Raw genomic sequence first — 19,146 nt, forward strand, 5'->3', positions numbered from 1 at the left:
GGATCTCGCCGGTGCAAGTTTCTGCCGTGATATCATCGGGAGCGCTGGTTCATTAAGAACATCCGAACCCGCTGCCGATCGGCTTCCCCATACCCCCCTTACAGTAACCAGCGTGACACTGGCCAGCCTGCCCCATTGTTAGACAACAGGAAACTCTGTAGGGAAAAAAGCAACGCGACACAGACCCATAGAGACACAGTCACGCTTCCCTTCTGCGCCCTAAAGAAGCCACAACCCTAAACGGAAGAAGGACAGCATGGCCAGGGACAAAGCTAAAGAAACCGATGGCGGCTGGAGGAAATTTATCTGGAATGCCGATAAGAAGGAATTTCTAGGCAGAACAGGTGGCAGCTGGTGTGAGTATCTGACATGGGCTGATAGAGGCTTGTGTTGTGCATGTGGCTTTGCAGGGTGGCACCTACCCCCTATATTTGCAATGGAACGTGCCGCTGTGTAATGAGCTCAACAGAGGGGCATGTGGGTCTTTATAGAGGGACAGTATAAAGTGCGTGCTTAGCTTCTAGTTGTGCTGTGCTACAGGTAGTGTGTGGTCACCCTCGGTACATGTGTGAATCCAATGTTGCTCAGGCTATGGCTGCTTCCCAGGCAGGGGGAATTGTTGGCAGTGATGGACAAGACTTAATGGACGTGGTCTCTGGCAGTGAGATGCTGTGGGCTGTCATTAACAGACAGGGCTCTTAAGACTACGTGAAACTGCAGTGGCTGTCAGGGGAATGTGGGAGTTGTAGTCACTAGCAGTTGGAGTGGGTGTTGGTTGACAATCCCCTGGTTGGAGGATGGCAGAACAGCAACTTGAGTGGAATGCCGCCGCTAATGAATGCCCGGGTGACACTGTTACTATAAGTAGGCACGTTGTATCCTCTCCCTCAAACCCGGCTCCGGTTACATCCCCTTTTCTCGTTCTGCGTAATTTGGTCTTTTCTCTGGGAAAAAAGGTCATTTTGAAGGACATCGATGTAGCCAATCTATAAGAGCTGAGGGGAGAGGGAGGGGAAAACCCTGTGTGTGTCATCGTCACCCAACTACACCACGAACAGGGGAGAGGGGGCGGCCCAATGCAGTTGTTCTCTGGCAATGGAAAATACGCACAGGCTGCTATGATATGGGGGAAGGGATAACTGGGGTCATTTCTCTGCTACCCCTTGGGCTACATTTAGCTTATAACTTCTATACAAAACCGTTTTAGAGAACGTTTAGAAGCCCTTGTAGGGATCTGTGTGGCAGCACCGTCACATGCATAAGTGGTACTACAGTAATAACCTGAGAAGGACTGCATCTCTATTGCAGAATATACAGAGCACAAGGACATTTAGAAGTAGGGGATTGAGCTAATTTCTGGTTCAGGCTGTACCTGGGAAGGCTGATATAAACATAAAATAAATAAAAGTCAGGCTACAGTAACAGACTGAAGGAACATATATTCATCATGGTTTTGTTCTGAAGGTCAAACCCAAGACTCTGAAGGTCCAAAGCATCTCAGGATGGTGCTGTTCTGGGTTTCACTAGGGACAAAACTTGAAACTTCCACAAGCCCAGATTGGCAGCTGGGATATAGACCTGCCTAAGAAATGAAGGGTTGGGTTTCAGGATGAGGGTGTGAGGAGATAATGGAGTTAAAACTGCATCACTGCTCACTGCTCAAGGTTAGGCAAGGTTACTGCTTCCAGCGAAAGGCTGTGCTTTTACTATTCTGTGAGGTAATTTCACATACAGGATCTCCCTAGGGAAATACACCTTACCCTATATATGCTTGATAATCTATAGGATGTAAGTGCATAGCAGGAGGGAAAAGAAAGTCTGGACTGAGATACTGGGAAGGTCGTATCCTAGCAACCATTTGTAACTTGAGTTAGGCCTCAAAGGGACACGACGGTCATGTGATCCACAGTCTTGCCACCAGTCTCTGATTCTCTCTATGTATAATGTATGTGTTGTTATAGGAACACTAATTACAATTTGTCCCAGAACACACTGCTGTCTTCTTAATTCAATTTTATTTCATGCAGAACCTCTCATTTACTGAACACCATTGTGGCTACAGTCTACTGAGACTCGATTGCTTTGTTTTATATAAGATTCTAGGCCTTTGTATGATTAACAAATAGCAGCTGTTCCAAGATGGGCTTGAGTTATCTCTAAACTGCGGCCTAGGGAGAAGTCGGCACATGTGTGCTTAAGAGCAGCGCTGCCTTTCTTCTTGTATGGCGGAGCTGTGGAAAAAATTTCCAAATCTCCCTGACGTCACTGACACTTTCCTAACGCTGCCTAGATACCAACATTAACCATCAGCATGCCTTGTTCCCTCCCGTACATAATCATTAGGCTCATGTCCCGTGACTGGTGGCAATAAACTGCTAAAATAGGGATTATGGTAAATACCTTGTTGCTGGATAATGACATTTCTGTATGCAGTTCAGAACTTTTAATCCTAGCAACACTCATTCCTGTTCTAGATGATTATGGCAATAAATGTATTATGTTTATATAATTATGGCACTAAAGTCCAAGGGTATATTTCTGACTGAGAAATGGCAGCATCCCTGATGTGTATATTGTTTTTGTTTTTTCCAGTTAAAATTTTATTGTTCTATCTCATCTTCTATGGGTGCCTTGCTGGTATATTTATTGGGACCATTCAAGTACTCCTGTTAACCATCAGCGAATTTGAACCAAAGTATCAAGATCGTGTTGCACCTCCAGGTACTGCTTTTTTATATTATGAATTGTGACCCCACAGTTTGCAATATGATGGCCCTGGGCTCTGAATTTAGGCAGGCGCCCCAATCTTAAGGGGAGGGGGGTAAAGATGTAACTAAGGGATATTCAATTTAATAACCTCCAGCAGTTGCTGAACTGCAAGTACCAACTCCCCATTTAGTTGTATTAGCCGGAATTTTAATATGAATACTGTGATCTGATTGGTTGCTATGAATAACTGCACTGGTAAAATATCACATTTTTGATAAATTTTTGTTTGATTTTTTTTGTTTGGCTTGTGAGGGAAAAGTAGCATGCATTGGCTCAGGTGAAGTTGCTAGCCTGGGCGAGTACTACATACCGATAATAATGTACTGTACTCGTCCACTGTATCTTTAACACTTGTTACAAGTTAGTGGAAAATTCCAGCCATGTGGGTGTGAACTGAATTGACAAATCAGTTACAGTGTGAAAATTCCCATTTGTTCACTTTAACTTCTTTGAGTCCAATTCCAAAAAAACATAGTATCTCTGCTGATGCACATGTCTGCTATCGAGTCTACACAATTCTGAAAGCTCTGAATAGAAGGTTACAGTATCTTTCCCTGCACTATAGCATTGTATTCTATTCTGACGCTGTGGTTTAAGCATTAACCTCTTATCTGAATGCAACACTCAGCCACTGAGGCTCGAATACCAAAAAAGGAAGTAGGGGTGTTTTTTGCATAGTGTGTAATTTTTTTTCCCCTCCACCATGTGTTCCCACTGCTGACACACACAGTGTCAGAAATTATCTTCTCTACTTCCCCATAATACCAATGACCTTGGAATCCTGGCATTGCTAATAATTAACTGTTAAGGCAATATGCTAGTTTAATTCTGGGCACATTTAACCGTGTACACTTTAATTATAGACCTCTGGCGATTACAGTTACAATCATTCCCATGACCATTTAAGCAGCTTTTTGTATCATAATAATTGGTTTATCCTAACTTCATATTGTTAAGCCAATTACTGAATAATCCTACTTTTTAAAAGCTAGTCTTGCGATTTCCATTTCATGTCTTTGCCTACATTGGTATTAAGAGCATAGAGATTATCTGTTGAACATATGATTTTATTTATTTTCTAAAGACCCACAGCTATTCAAATATATTGGTGTACTACAGTTTCATAGTATTTTGCTGAAATTAAACCAAATATGTTGACATCAGTTTATCTATTTGGCATAATGAACATTAAACCAAATGAAAATATTGTTTATGTAGTTGTACAGTTATTAGACAATTGTTCGGAGCCAGAATAACTTATAACTCCTGCCCCAGTAACTAAGCCAATACACGATCAATTCGGCAGCATACTTTGTTATGCAGGGCCTAAAAGCTGTAAGTATTTATATCCCTTTGGTTTTGTTCAGGCACATGACAAAGCAGGTCTTCCTGTGAGTCACAAGCTACATGTTCTTTATATGAGAGAATTATCCCCAAAAGTAGCATTGCAGTTGCCTGCAGTTTAATGGCATTTTCCAGGTGCTAATGAGTCTATATATCTAGAAGAAATCATTCCTCATCTCCAAATAAATAAATACATATTTACATTTTTTTCCCCTCATAAATGTCAGAAAGAGATCCTGATGTATAGGCAGGCACATGAGCACATTAAATTGGAAGTAAAGGATAATGCCTGCATCTGTCATCTAAGTTATGATTGCAACGTGCGGCAGTTAATGTAATGGCGACAGCTAATATCATTAAGCATACTGTGTCTGTTGGTGGAAGCTCCATATTCTGATCTGGATCTCACTCTGACGCTAGATGTGTTTAAAATAAAGCAATTTGTAGTTTAATTTAATTATATCCATATTAGTCTCTCTGCATTTGCCCACCACCCACCCAAATTGACGTTGTTACAATTGAATGCAAACTGTTTAGTAACAGCCAGCCCAGTGTAGTTCCATGGCAAGCATTTAACCCTTAACCCACACTAACATGGTGAGTTACCCCCATTTGTCCTTTTTCTATTTCCTTGAAGGAGATAGTCTTGCAAATCACGCCTACAATTTTTGGCCCCAGTAGCTAACCTTGAACTTTAAATTTACTAAAACTTACTTTATATATGTTTTCACTGATATACATACAAAAACGATTTACTTTCAATAGAAGCCATAGCCAATCCTCTGTGCCATTAAAAACCACCATGCCCCTTATCTATACCAGGAGATGATAGTAAAGAACCCCATATGCTTTTGCCACTGCGTTTATTTCATAGGGCACGATCTGTGTTTAGTTTTTGCTTTTTAGTTTCTAGATGTGATTATAAATGATAAAAAAGTGTAAATATTGTGTAGTAGTACAGAATGTCACACAGCAGCAGAAGTGTTGCTTGAGATAGAAGTTAGATGGGTTATATTATGTTCAAAGCAGGTCCCTCAATCTTCCCAGAATTCTACCAATGACTGAATTGATTAACTTTTGGTTCCCTGGAAGAAAGGACATGGAAGTCAGAACAGAACCTCTAGTGCCTGCCATTACAACATGGTATGGATTAGGTGTGATAAATACTAGCAGTCATGTTATTGAGGTCCCAAAACTGAGGGGCAGGTTTATTAAGGGTTGAATTGAAAATTCGAATTTTTATTATGGTCAAAACTGTCAAATTCAACTAGGGAATTATCCAAACTCGATTCGAGTTTTTTTTAAAAAAAAAAAAAAATTTGAATTAGATTTTCGAGATTTATCATACTCTGGCCATTTAAGAATTCGAATTAGACTATTTGCCACCTAAAACCTGCCGAATTTCTGTAAAAGTCAATGGGAGAGGTCCAGTGAGCAATTTGGAGATGTTTGCTGCTTTCCTGACATTCAAGTTTTTTTCGGAGAAAAAATCTGCAGCGTCGACTGTCTTCCAGTGTCCTAATGAGAATCACGTGATTGTCTTGTGATTCTCGCTTGGAAATGCAACCTTGCACATTTCAGCCAAGAACTGAGTGAAAATCGCCTAAGGTGTTTTATTTTCATAGCATTCTTTTATGGCATATGGCACCAGTGGTGTTTTGAAGGACGCTGTGCTCTCTGAAGGGAATATGGCAGTCAAAAAACGCCCTCCATGTCACCGTTTCTCATTAAAAAATAGGGATGCACCCGAATCCAGGATTCGGCCTTTTTCTGCAGGATTCTAATTCAGCCGAATCCTTCTGCCCAGCCGAACCGAATCCGAATTTGCATATGCAAATTGGGGGTAGGGATGGAAATCGCGTGACTTTTTGTCACAAAACAAGGAAGTAAAAAAATTTTCCCACCCGATTTGGCCCGAATCTTTCACAAAGGATTCGGCCGAATCCAAAATAGTGGATTTGCTGCATCCCTATTCAAAAATAGAAAGATATTGCCTGTGGCAGACTCTGTCTGTTATGGGAAGGCCAAAGCAAGGGTATAGGCTCATGATGCTACCCTTATAATTTAATGCTTTTTCTGATTTTAGTTGTCAAATCATGCACAGTTTAGGCGAATCCCATGTAGAATCAGTGCCTGCTGCTATCTGTTAACTCCAGTGACTCTGTCCGCTTGTGTTCAAGTAAAAATGTCAATGACTAATGAGATGTAGAGTGTGCAAATGGCAGCCAATCAATAGGATAAATTGCTACTGGGAATTCACTTGTACATGTGACTTTTTAACACCTTAATACTACATTTAATGTTAATTCTTTTAAAATATGACAAACCCATATTCACAGATTATTCAGAGAATACTAAGTGTATACATTTTTTTTCATGTTCTGTTTCCTGTCATGTGCAGGTATACCATAGTGCAACTGTAATTAATGCATTGATACAAATGACATCCTATACGGTGAAGAATAAAATGTATGTGTGAAACAAAACCAAACCTACTCGCTGTTACATATGTTTATTCTTTACATTCATTAAGGACTGACACAATTACCCAGAGCCGTAAAAACTGAAATCTCATTTTCACCGAGCGATTCTAATAGCTATCAGGAGTATGTGAAAAGCATGGATAACTTTCTTTCTAAGTACAACAATGAAAAACAAGGATCCAATATGTTTGAAGATTGTGGAAGTAAGTTTCCTCTCACTTGTCCCTTTTGTATTGTGCAGAATATTTGCTGAGGTTTGTATACCGTATGTACTGCTTCTTTGTGGTAAATATTTATTTAACACAGAGAATGTATATGTTATAAGACTATGGTTTTTAAGCTATTAAACTTTAATTTTGCCTCTCTGACCTGGCATGTAAAATGTTATATGGTAGCCATGCTAACTAACATTGGAAACTGCAAAACCACACAAAAATGTCAGTCCAGTTGTAAGATGACTTAGAATGCCACTGTCTAAGTCCTATTAAAACTTAATCTAAAGGAGGACTCTCATATTAAAGGAACCATTTTCCAGATGACTTATGTTTCATACAGGGTCATACCTGTGTTGGTGTTCTATAGCTGGAAAGTTTTAGGAAAACCAAGGAAATTGTTAGCTTTATAAAGAGTTCTATTTATGGTCCTGTTAACTGGCCAGTCCCAGTGACTTATTAAAAACCTCTGGCTTCTTGTAAGGAGTTTGACATAATAGGAGCGGGTGCTAAGGTAGCTTGTGTCCAGCTTGCAATTTCCATTACACAAATGCAAGGAGGAAAATAAACAGTCATTTTTATTTTTTAAAGGAAAATAAAGTATATAAATAATACATCTGGGATTTTCTGCTTTCTTTCCGTCATGTGATATTTTCACTCGCATCCAGAAATGAGTCAGTGTGTTAAATCAGTCACTACTTGAAGGGATACAAGTAGGAGCCGGCTAAGGATTGTGGACACAATTGGACCTTGGGACTATACTCTTTGGACACTCGGTGTGTTAAATACCCACTGGTGTGTTTATGTAACAATCCTTGTGGGTTTACACAAGAAAAATAAATTTAAAAAAGCAAAAATAACCTGTAAAATAGTCATTTGTAAAAGCTTTACTAACAGAAAACTGCACAGAATGGAGGATGTCCAACATTGTTACACATAACAGAAGTTATTTATGTGTACCTCGACTAGGGAATAGTCCAAATTCGATTTGAATTTGCAAAATATTCAAAAGTTTGAATTTTGAAATTTATCATGTACTGTCTCTTTAAAAATTCGACTTCGAACATTCACCATCTAAAACCTGGCGAATTGCGGTTTTAGCCTATGGGGGACCTCCTAGAACCTATTTGGACTTTTTTTTGTGAAAATCTTCTAATCGAATGCGCTATTAATTCGATTTGTCCGATTTGAATCCAGACGAATACGGACCTATTCGACCAAAAAAAAACAACTTTTGACTTAATTTCGGTTGGTCTGAATTCAAAATTCGACCCTTGATAAATATGCCCCTTAAAGTGTCAAAACTGAAAACAAATGTGTTGGAAATTTTTATTGAATTAGGTGTTTTTGTTTTTTTTGTAAATATGAAGTGAAGGAAAAAATAGGAGACTGGCCAATATCAATGAATAATCCCAAATGGCTGATTTTTGGGTTTTTTTCAGTTCAGTTGTTTTCAGAGTTTCATTTCAGGGCAGAGACACACATGAATATTCAGGAAGATAAGTGGTCTGGCGACAAACCGCCTCTTCTTCGGGCGACTAATCTCCCCAAACTGCCTTCCCACCAACTAGAATCAAAATCGCCTGCGGGATTTAGTCTCTAGCTGGTGGGAAGGCAGTTTGGGAGATTAGTCGCCCGAAGAAGAGGCGGTTTGTCGCCGAGCAACAAAATCTCCCTGAATCTTCTCGTCTGTCTCTGCCCTAAAGGCAGCTGCTAGAATTGATACAATAGTTGCTAATATTCCAAAGATGCTGAGAAATGTGTCGGCTAAATGTAGCAAATTGTAACAGTTTAAAGTCTGCACCTGAGCTACTGAGCTGCCAGACAACAGAGACACGAACATTCAACTTTAAACGTCAATTTTGGAAAAATAAAGAGAAAATGTTATTACAATTTTAGTAGAAGCACATTATCGCTTATAGAAATATACAAGTTTTGTCAATGTGTATTACTGGTGCAATTATGCTAACCATTACCTTACTCTATTTCAGCTATCCCTGGGCCATATCATGAGAGGGGAGCTCTCAACAAAGATGAAGGAATGAAAAAATCTTGTGTCTTCAGACGTGAATGGTTGCAGAACTGCTCTGGACTAAATGATCCTTCCTATGGATTTGCAGATGGCAAGCCATGCGTCATTGTGAAGCTTAACCGAATCTTGGCATTTAAGCCAGTGGTTAGTATTATATACATTCATTATTCAGCTTGTCAGTTGTTTAGAGATTTGAAACTCTCTATATTCTGACAACTGTCAATACTAACTTCCAGCCGATAGCTATCTGAGGATTTGGGTCACAACTCACCAAGTCTGATGCCCCTAATTTAGACTCCTAATGACACACACCTTTAAAGGGATACTGTCATGGGGAAAAAAAGTTTTTTTCAAAATGAATCAGTTAATAGTGCTGCTCCAGCAGAATTCTGCACTGAAATCCATTTCTCAAAAGAGCAACAAGAGTTTTTTATATTCAATTTTGAAATCTGATATGGAGCTAGACATATTGTCAATTTCCCAGCTGCCCCAAGTCATGTGACTTCAATCACTCTTTACTGCTGTACTGCAAGTTAGAGTGATATCACCCCCCTCCCTTTTTCCCCCCCAGCAGCCAAACAAAAGAACAATGGGAAGGTAACCAGATAGCAGCTCCCTAACACAAGATAAAAGCTGCCTGGTAGATCTAAGAACAGCACTCAATAGTAAAAACCCATGTCTCACTGAGACACATTCAGTTACACTGAGAAGGAAAAACAGCAGCCTGCCAGAAAGCATTTCTCTCCTAAAGTGCAGGCACAAGTCACATGACTGGGGGCAGCTGGGAAATTGACAAAATGTCTAGCCCCATGTCAGATTTTAAAATTAAATATAAAAAAATCTGTTTTCTCTTTTGAGAAATGGATTTCAGCGCAGAATTCTGCTGGAGCAGCACTATTAACTGATTCATTTTGAAAAAATGTTTTTTCCCATGACAGTATCCCTTTAAGTGTTAAGCCTGAATCTATTTCTAGAAATAGAATTGTAGTCATCCCTATCGGATAAAATTGCCTTTTGCTTCAAGTGCTAAATAAATGTGTGCAGTGGGCCTGTTTTGCATGGTATGCACTGTGCAATTGCTACACAATTTTATCTTTAAGTTTGTTAGGGATGCATCGAATCCACTATTTTGGATTCAGCCGAACCCCCGAATCCTTCGCAAAATATTCGGCCGAACACCGAACCGAATCCTAATTTGCTTATGCAAATTAGGGGTGGGAAGGGGAAAACATTTTTTACTTCCTTGTTTTGTAACAAAGTCACGCGATTTACCTCCCTCCCCCTATTTTGCAAATTCGGATTTGGTTCAGGCGGCAGAAGGATTCGGCTGAATCCTGCTGAAAAAAGCCGAATCCTGGATTCGGTGCATCCCTAAAGTTTGCGGGAGGTTTTTTTCTTTATTTTTATTGTATCAATCACAGCTGTGCTTTATTATACAAACAGCACTTTTCTGCCATTAACACTATATTTTGGTTTTATTTTGTAGCCTCCACAGAATAACAGTCTTCCACCTGAAATGACATTGAACTACAACCCATACGTCATCCCTATCCACTGCCAGGCCAAGGTAAGATGATTCTTTTTTTTTCCAGTGTATATAAACATATGAGCAAGGATAAACTCCTACAGGGACATTTTTCTAAAACAATATAAGTATATGCATTTTACACCATACACATATAAACATGGTCCCAAGACCTACCGTTTCTCCTAGCTTGTATGTAAAACAAAGCAAGGTTCTAATGCCATACTACAGAAGGAATGGCTGCCTTCACAATTCATGCAGTACTGATTCCAAGGTACAGTGGCCCTATACATACAGTTATGCTCCCAATCTCCTTCCTTGCACATGGTGAACATGTACCTGGATTTTACAATTGAGTGCTATTCTTAGATCTACGAGGGAGCTGTTATCTTGTGTTAGGGGATTTTATTGAAAGTAAAAACATTACAGAAAATGATATAAACATTTCAGAAACAGAAAATATCACATTAACCAATATTCATTTAATGAAAGTAAGTTCCCTTATCATTACATCCTGTTTTGTTTGTGCCTGGTCCCACCACTTTCCTCACCCCTCCTTTTCACTTCGAATTTTGAGGTACTCTCCTCACCCTCCAGGTCAATCTCAATATCCTCCTCTAGGGACTCCCATTCCTCCTCCTGACTCAAAACCTCCACCTGCCCCTCTTTCTGTTCCTTTTTCCCAAGGCCCCAACCTTCCGCTTCTCTCTCTTTTCATAATCCCTCAGCCTCTCCTCCTCTTCCTCAGCCAGATCTCCCCAGCTTTTACCTTCTGGCAGAACAAACCTATTGCCTGTTATTAGCACCAGTTTTGGGGGGTTGTTTTTCTTTTTAACTAAGGCTTTCTTTCCAACCACTCCTCCCCTCTCCTAGGCTGACTGGCCCTCTGCTCACCCTTCTCTTTGGGTAACTTCCCTGCTGCCCTACCCACCACCTTACTGCATGGGGCACTGGATTCCGGCTGTACAACCTCCCTCTCCGATCCCACCACTTCAGATGTTGGGGCACCCTCCTCCACAATCTCCATTCCCTGGCTGATTTCCTCCTGTAAATTAGGGCAATCTCTAACAATGTTGTGCCAGGCATCAGGGCAAGAAAGGTGGGCATGTCCTAACTTCAGGCACAAATTGCAGCGGATTTCCTGGCATTCTTTACTGGGGTGATCAGTTTCACCACAGAGGGCACACTTCACCACTGGGCATTTAGCTGCAAAGTGCCTGTTTGAGCCACACCTGAAACACACCCTGGGTTGAACCTCCTGTCCTTACCAATAAAGAAGGAATTGGGAAGGTGTTTGGGAACATGGAAATTTATGTACAGTTTGACCTGTACCTTCCACCCTCCTATCCAGAAACCCTCCTCATCATACAGTGGGGTAAGGGGGGGACAGGACATTGCCTCTTTAGCCAGACCATCACATCTTCCAGGGGACACACACACTGTCTTAAATATAATGCCGACAGTCTTGGTCTCAGGCCGGGAGACTGGAATCACACTAAACCCCTCCCACTTCTCTCTTACCCTCCTATTTGCGCCAGAACTCATCCATCCCGAGACAGTTTGAAGCTCAGATCAAACTCGGTGTCTGTGACACTTAGCACTCAGCACCTAGCACTCAGCACTCTCCATGGCTTCCTCACAGCCGGCAGCACTTCCTTCCTGGCTCCCAGCATGCCTTACCACAGCTTCCTGGCTTGCCTCTGAACTGCAACTCTCAGCAGCAGAACTGCCACTTCCCACAGCAGAACTGCAACTCTCTGCAGCAACTTGGGCTTGTACATGTATTTGTTTGCTTGGGAGACTCCATAACAGATGGAACACTGCATGTAGAGGTACTTTCTTCATCCTTGCTGTGACTTGTAGCCATGGCCACCACCTCCTTGCGCACCTAAACATTTTCAAATGCTGATAACAAAGCAGGAGCAGCAGTCCTCCTGTTAGACCCCAAGCTGGTCCTCATTCCTTGGCCAGCAATGTCTGCCGTCTTCTTCCTCGTTTTTTTTGGAGGCATTTGTGGGGGAAAAGCAGATTGCTCCCCCCAGACCCAAAATGGGCCTGGGAAAAACTCACAGCCTGGAGCTCTCACCAATGCAGGTGTTAGGGAGCTGCTATCTGGTTACCTTCCCATTGTTCTGTGAGGCTGCTGGGGGGAAAGAGAGGGGGTTATATCGCTCCAACTTGCAGTACAGCAGTAAAAAGTGACTGAAGTTTATGAGAGCTCAAGTCACATGACTGGGGGCAGCTGGAAAACTGACTATGTCTAGCCCCATGTCAAATTTAAATTAAATATAAAAAAATCTGTTTTTTCAGTGCAGAATTCTGCTGGAGCAGCACTATTTGAAAAAACATTTTTCCCATGACAGTATCCCTTTAAGAATTTGTTTCCTTTAATTTCCATTTTAAAGTTTTAGATTAAGACTAAAAATCCTAGCCACATTAGATAAACATACAGTTGAGAGGTAGTTCTGTTAAGGCAAAAGTCAACATTTACCCTAGAACCAGCTTTACCCAACGTAATGGGAAACCAACACCAACTTGTATGCTTCCCTGGCCCTATTCGGTAATTCACGGTCAAATATATTTTTTATTTCAGAAAGAAGAAGACATAGAAAAAATCAAGGAGGTGAAATATTATGGAATGGGCGGATTTGCAGGATTCCCACTGACGTACTATCCTTACTATGGAAAACTACTGCAGCCTGACTATCTACAGCCTCTTATTGCTGTGCAGTTTACCAATATCACATTTGATGCAGAAGTCCGTATAGAGTGCAAGGCTTATGGTGAAAATATAGATTATCATGACAAAGACCGCTTTCAGGGACGTTTTGATGTCAAATTTGATATAAAGAGTAGCTGATCTCAAGCACGACCCGCATAAATCTCCCTCCCCCAAAAAACTTCTAGTCTTGAACAAACTGTCATGTATGGGACCTACACTAAATATATATGCTTTACACTAGCTTTCCGCTTCTACTAGGTTAGAATGTAAAATCAAGGTGTAGCAATAGAAAGAAGTATTTATTCTACGGTAATTGATTCAATTCAATGACTTGAACCTTGGGAAATGCCCATTTTGCTGTAAATTGTTATTCCATCATCAAAATGTAGTAAAAGCAGTGTTTCTGGCCACAAACTATTACTGCTTTTCTTTTTATATTTTTAGTGTATTTGTACAGTAGCATAAAGCGCAGATTCTACGGTCTAGGCCAAGCCATGTTCTTTGTTTTTTTGTTTCTGCTTTGTGAGCAAGTTTGTAGTCCAAGGTGTAAATAGTCTGTAATGGGGATAAAACTGGCATGGTAATTTTGTTGCTACTTTTTTTTTTAGTTTTTTTTTTAATTTGAACAGAAGTGGTGGCCAACCAATGACATTTAATAGCACTCCACAAGTCCTTTAAATAAGGCATTGATTTGTTTTATTTGTAAAAAAAAAAAAAAAGCTTTTGTTTTTGTCTTTCTCTTCTTAGTTTCACTGATATGCAAGAGGTGATGGGTTGTGCGGTGCTTTTTATTTAATGCTTTTTATAGAAACTTTTCCCTTTAAAGCCCATTATGAAGGTGTGTGGCCCGAGTCCAACTGTCACTTTTTGTCAGGAATAGGGCTAATAGTTTTTGAGTTATATATATATAAATATTTTTATTTTATGTTTTTTTTGTTTTTTTTTCTGGAAGCATCACGGTTTGGTGCTGTGTCTTTACAAATGTTTTAACCATTTTCATGGTGGAAGAATTTTATATTTATGCAGTTGTACAATTTTTATTTTTCTTCAAGAAAAAGAAACGTATGAGATGAACCAAAGTAACCTGTTGGAAAATAAATCTTTATTTTAAAACAACGTTCATGGCAATGCAGTATCCCTATTTAAATGTCTACTGTGCGCACATTGTTCATACATCTGTAATAATTGCCAGGAGTCTTGTGCTCTTGTTGGAACTTCAGTCAAGTTAAACATGAGACAATAAAACAAATGAATGAAGTCCAGCGTGCTGAGTTTTTTTTCATTTTGATTCAGCTGTCCAGAATCTTGAAGAAATATTGTACCTATGAGTAAAGACTTTAACTTGTTATAGGATCAAATTAAGTAAAAAAACACAATTTATTACAATTTAGTCTAAAAAAAACAACAATTTCATTCTTAAAAAGAAGAACATTTTACTTATACTGTTGGCAACTTGGGGCATCGGCAGATAAGATTTTTAAATCGATACAATTCACATGGATCACCATATACATTTCAATATTTGCACATTGTTTTATCCAGTTTTATTGGTATGGGAATGGGCAGCTTGAAATTTTACTCTGTTCATAAAAACCTTTTAGCACTTGTAACTTAGAACTAGACCCTCACAGCTGGAAATGCCCCAAGCCATACCCTCTGTGGTAGAGTGACAAGGAAAAGGAGGAAAAAGGTCACTCTAGCCTTTAATTTCTCCCCAGGTACTGAGATAGGCTCCAGGAAGGGAGTTATGAAACAGAGAATCAGCGCTCTGTTTAAAGACTTTAGTAGCCAGGGACTCCATTCCGCAGATCCAGTCCAGAGATTGGAGTTCATCTTCCACAGGAAAGATGTCCTGTGGAAAGGCTATTTAAAGTTAATTGGAATGGGAGAGTGTGTCTCTCATCAGGGCACAGCAGGTAGGAGACCTGGCTGTGTTAGGAACTCCCAGAGGAGCTGGGAGTGCCGCCTGATCCTGCATGAAGCAGAGGGAGCCCGTGGCTGTGACTAAGAGCCAGATTTGTTGTCTGTGTGGGACATTGAGGAAAAGCCAGGAGGCTAAGAAGCTCACTCAAAGACTGAGTACAGGGGTGAGCCACAACAATTGTTTTTGTTTGCTGGTAGTCCACAAGGGGCCCAGTCTAGTCAGGGACTGCTTCAACGTGTGAAGGTAGTGCCCAGTGGGCTAGGTTTTATTTTTATGATTTATGTTTTGTATCCTGAAAATGGTCACCCCTGTGTCTGTGCATTATTGACGGTGTGTGTTGAAAAGTTGGAAAATAAGAAAAGAAGCTGTGGGTCCCTGTCTTTATGCTCCTTTCTCCTATGCTGCCTGCTCACCATTGACTAATCCCCCTAAAAGTTACGTGTTCAAGCCGCCATCTTGCCACACCTCTTAACTGTTAATTTTTAGTAGAGGTGCCCCACTCTGAGAACCAACCCACAGACACAGCTGGGTGGACTGGAGTTGTCTTGCCAACTTTAAAATGTGAAAAGTTGGAAGTTGTCATGCTAATGTTTTATTTGGGCATAACCGTGTTTTTTTTTTTGTTTTTTTTTTAGGGATGCACCGAATCCAGAATTCGGTTCGGGATTTAGCCTTTTTCAGCAGTATTCAGATTCGGTCAAATCCGAATCCTAATTTGCATATGTAAATTAGGGGGCGGTAGGGAAATCGCGTGACTTGTCACAAAATAAGAATTGTTTCCACTTTTTCCTTTCCTGCCCCTAATTTGCATATGCAAATTAGGATTCGGTTTGGTATTCGGCCAAATCTTTCACCGGGGATTCGGCCGAATCCCAAATAGTGGATTCAGTGCATCCCTAATGTTTTTACATTAAAAACAACACTATTCTATATCTTACCTCAAGCAGAGCATCTTCTGGTAAGTCAGTACAATGGACTGCATTCTTAATTTTGTTTTTTCCAAAGCAAGCACGAAGAGTTCTAGGACGCAAATGGCGAGCTATTTCCTATTGAGATTTTAAAAAATAAGTTTGAATATGTCATTTGTTGTTCTTATATCACTAGAAGTTGTCTGTAGTCCGTTAGGTTACATTTGTGTCCTTATACTGTAATTTTTAACTGTAGATTACCAGGTAATCCATTTACACAGACAAAATAATGTTAGAGTACAAAAATTATACCTTTAAAATGAATAATAAGCGGTCTTTATGAATATTTCCCTAAATATCTTGAAAAATAGGTCCTTTTTAGAAAACCTTTATGGTATTTAGATCACTGCTACTTTTCTTGGAAATCGTAACCGTGATTGTATACCTGAGTGTGCCAAACAGTCTAGTTTTCTCGGAAAACCCAGAGTAGCCAATGCCTTTATTTATAACAAAAATGGTAACCTTTAGATACTAGAGTGTTTTCCATTGGAATGAACTATAAGTAACCTACAACAATTAAGAATGTCTTCATACTGTATATAAGACCATTCACACAGTTTGCAGCTGCTTATATTGGAAGTTTCAAATAACTAATATTCTAATACTAATAATTATAAAATTAGGTGCATTTAAGCTGTGTAACAGTGAAGTGAAAATTTGTTCTACTTTTTGTACAACTTTTTCTTCAAAGTTTGAAGTGGTACAAAATAATGGTGAAAATTGTTGTACCTAAAGGAGAATAAAACCCCAGGCTCATTCTAACACACCCAATCCATTGTGCACCCCCAGTGCCACCAGTTAGTCGCTCTAAAAGTGTATCTATATGTGCCCCTGCTTTAAATAGATAGAGTTTTGCAGCTGGGTTGGCAGGGGTCATTCTTGAGTCACTTTAGGGGGGGGATTAGCATGCCAATCATTCATGTGTGCAACTTGCACCTGCTCCTAAACTAGCATAACAAGAAGCAATCTGGAATTGTTATAACATTTTCCTGCCCTCAAGTGCAGGGATCCCCAACCTTACCTGTGAGCCACGTTTAAATGTAAAAAGTAGTGGCGTATGAAAGTAGTCCCTGAGGGTACCAAATAAAGGACATGATTGGCTATTTGCTAGCCCCTATGTGGACTGAGCCTTTATAAGGCTCTTGTTGTTAGAACACCTGGTTTTAATGCAACCAAGCCAGGAACTCAAAAAGAAACACCTGATTTGGGGCCACTGAGAGCAACATCCAAGGGGTTGATGAGCATGTTTTGTTTTTTCCGGATGCTTCAGGCACAGCAGGGAAGGAGCTAATCTTACAGTGATCATTATTCCAGCAAGGACAGGGAGGCAGAGTGGGATTACATTAACAGCTATTATCTCAGAGATTTAGAGCCCAGAGTTAGGGTCTGGCCACACGGCAGATTCGGGGAGATTAGTCCCCGACAAATCTCCTCTTCTTCGGGGCGACAATCTCCCCGAACTGCCTTCCCCCTGCAATTCGTTTTCCGAAGTTTCCTCATGAGTCAACTTCGGGCGACTTCGGAAAACAAGATCGGGGAGATTGTAGCCCGAAGAAGAGGAGATTTGTCACTGGGGCGACTAATCTCCCCGAATCTGCTCGCGTGGGGAGACCCTTAAGGTGTCCACACATGGGCTGATTTAAAATGCCTCCGTCTGAGTCAATCAGATCAGACAAAGGGCACATCCATACACTGATGTGACTCTCAACCAATGGATCTCTAATGCATAAAACAAATGCTGGCGAGAGAGATATGTAAAGTGCACACCATAAACAGTTCTTTTACCTGGGTGCCTGAGCTGAGAAACAACATAAACAATGAGGAATAATGGCACTCCGTTATCCAAAGATTTATTTTGCTCAAAGTTTCACTACTGACGAAGGTCCCTGTGGGTTTGAGCAGAAATTCAACAGCATACACAGATTTTTGGCAGAGGATTTTCCATTCAGCGTGTTCAACATTCCACTGAGTTAATCTCTGATTCATTAACTAGGTTTAAAGCTGTTCTGATTGTTAAAACCGCACATTCTTTTATGCAAGGCGTTGTATTCTGGTTCTCTGTTCTCATGATTATGGAATACATATGGTGTCTGACTTTGAATTCTGAGTTTTGCCCTCACAACACACAAAATAACATGTCTACCGCATTAACCAGTTATATAGAATAAATACACGACTTGTTGGATGTTCCATATTAATTTCATTAATGACAGATTATAGCAGGGGTCCTCAAACTACGGCCCGCGGGCCAGATACAGCCCTCCAATGTCATTTACCCGGCCCCCGCCCACGCTGGCAATTGGGGGGCGCAATATACAAAAGGAAATCTTTTTTTTATTTTTATTTTTCTCTAAATTTTAAACTTTGTGCGGCTGCCCCAGGCCCCCTGCAGAGTTCCGCTCTGCTTCCGACTTCCAAGACCCAGCCAGGCAGTCTCTACTTGTCCTGCTGGCTGGATCCGTCTAGAGGCAGCAGGGCAGCAGCAAACCGGCCCAGCGACTTGCGCATCCATCCAATGATGCGCCGGCATAAAGAGAGGCGCGCCGCCGCGCTGGCGTGCGCGGTGACGTCAGCAGGGACCTGTGCGCCTGTGTAGTGTGGCCTGGGCCCTGGCGCGTCGTATGGGTGCGGCCGGCGTTCTTGCATGAGGCGCCTCTGACTCGTCTGACAACAAGTCTCCTCCTCCTGGCTCCTGAAAAACTGTGGGTGGCTGCCTGTGCCTGGTGAGTGGCGACTGAACTGCTGCTGATATTGGACACACAACAACAGGTACAGACTTGGGGGGGGGGGCTGGGGGGTGGAAATGCATTTTTTTTTGTCACAACAGGTACAGATTTGGGGGGGGGCTGGGGGCAATGAATTTTTTTGGCACAACAGGTACAGATTTGGGGGGGCTGGGGGGGCAATGAATTTTTTTGGCGCAACAGGTACAGATTTGGGGGGGCAATGAATTTTTTTGGCACAACAGGTACAGATTTGGGGGGGCTGGGGGCAATGAATTTTTTTGGCACAACAGGTACAGATTTGGGGGGGTTGGGGGCAATGAATTTTTTTGGCACAACAGGTGCAGATTTGGGGGGGGGGAAATATTTTGGGTGCTGCTGGCTGGCACATGTACATATTGGGGGCAATATTTTGGGTGCTGCTGGCTGGCACAGGTACATATT

The 19,146-nt window shown here is 41.0% G+C and overlaps 2 protein-coding genes across 3 annotated transcripts in view; one reads left to right on the plus strand and one right to left on the minus strand.

The window, feature by feature from the left end:
* Positions 1-16: 16 nt before the first annotated feature.
* On the plus strand, positions 17-14,344 carry atp1b1.S (ATPase Na+/K+ transporting subunit beta 1 S homeolog). Its single transcript, NM_001086759.1, is given in 6 exon segments — positions 17-356; positions 2,593-2,721; positions 6,647-6,799; positions 8,800-8,984; positions 10,327-10,407; positions 12,959-14,344. Coding segments are annotated over 6 exon segments (915 nt in total). The 5' UTR covers positions 17-256; the 3' UTR covers positions 13,226-14,344.
* nme7.S (NME/NM23 family member 7 S homeolog) overlaps positions 13,792-19,146 on the minus strand; it is a 92,799-nt gene continuing 87,444 nt past the window's right edge. For both annotated transcript variants that reach the window (XM_018249211.2, XM_041583742.1), the window contains 2 exons: positions 15,950-16,057; positions 13,792-14,409 (listed from right to left, as the gene is read on the minus strand). In XM_018249211.2, the coding sequence (XP_018104700.1) occupies positions 14,377-14,409; positions 15,950-16,057 (141 nt within the window). In that variant the 3' untranslated portion in view covers positions 13,792-14,376. The remainder of the gene's footprint in view (positions 14,410-15,949; positions 16,058-19,146) is intronic.

Source organism: Xenopus laevis, chromosome 2S, assembly GCF_017654675.1.
Source record: "Xenopus laevis strain J_2021 chromosome 2S, Xenopus_laevis_v10.1, whole genome shotgun sequence".
In the NCBI taxonomy this organism is placed as follows: Eukaryota; Metazoa; Chordata; class Amphibia; order Anura; family Pipidae; genus Xenopus; species Xenopus laevis.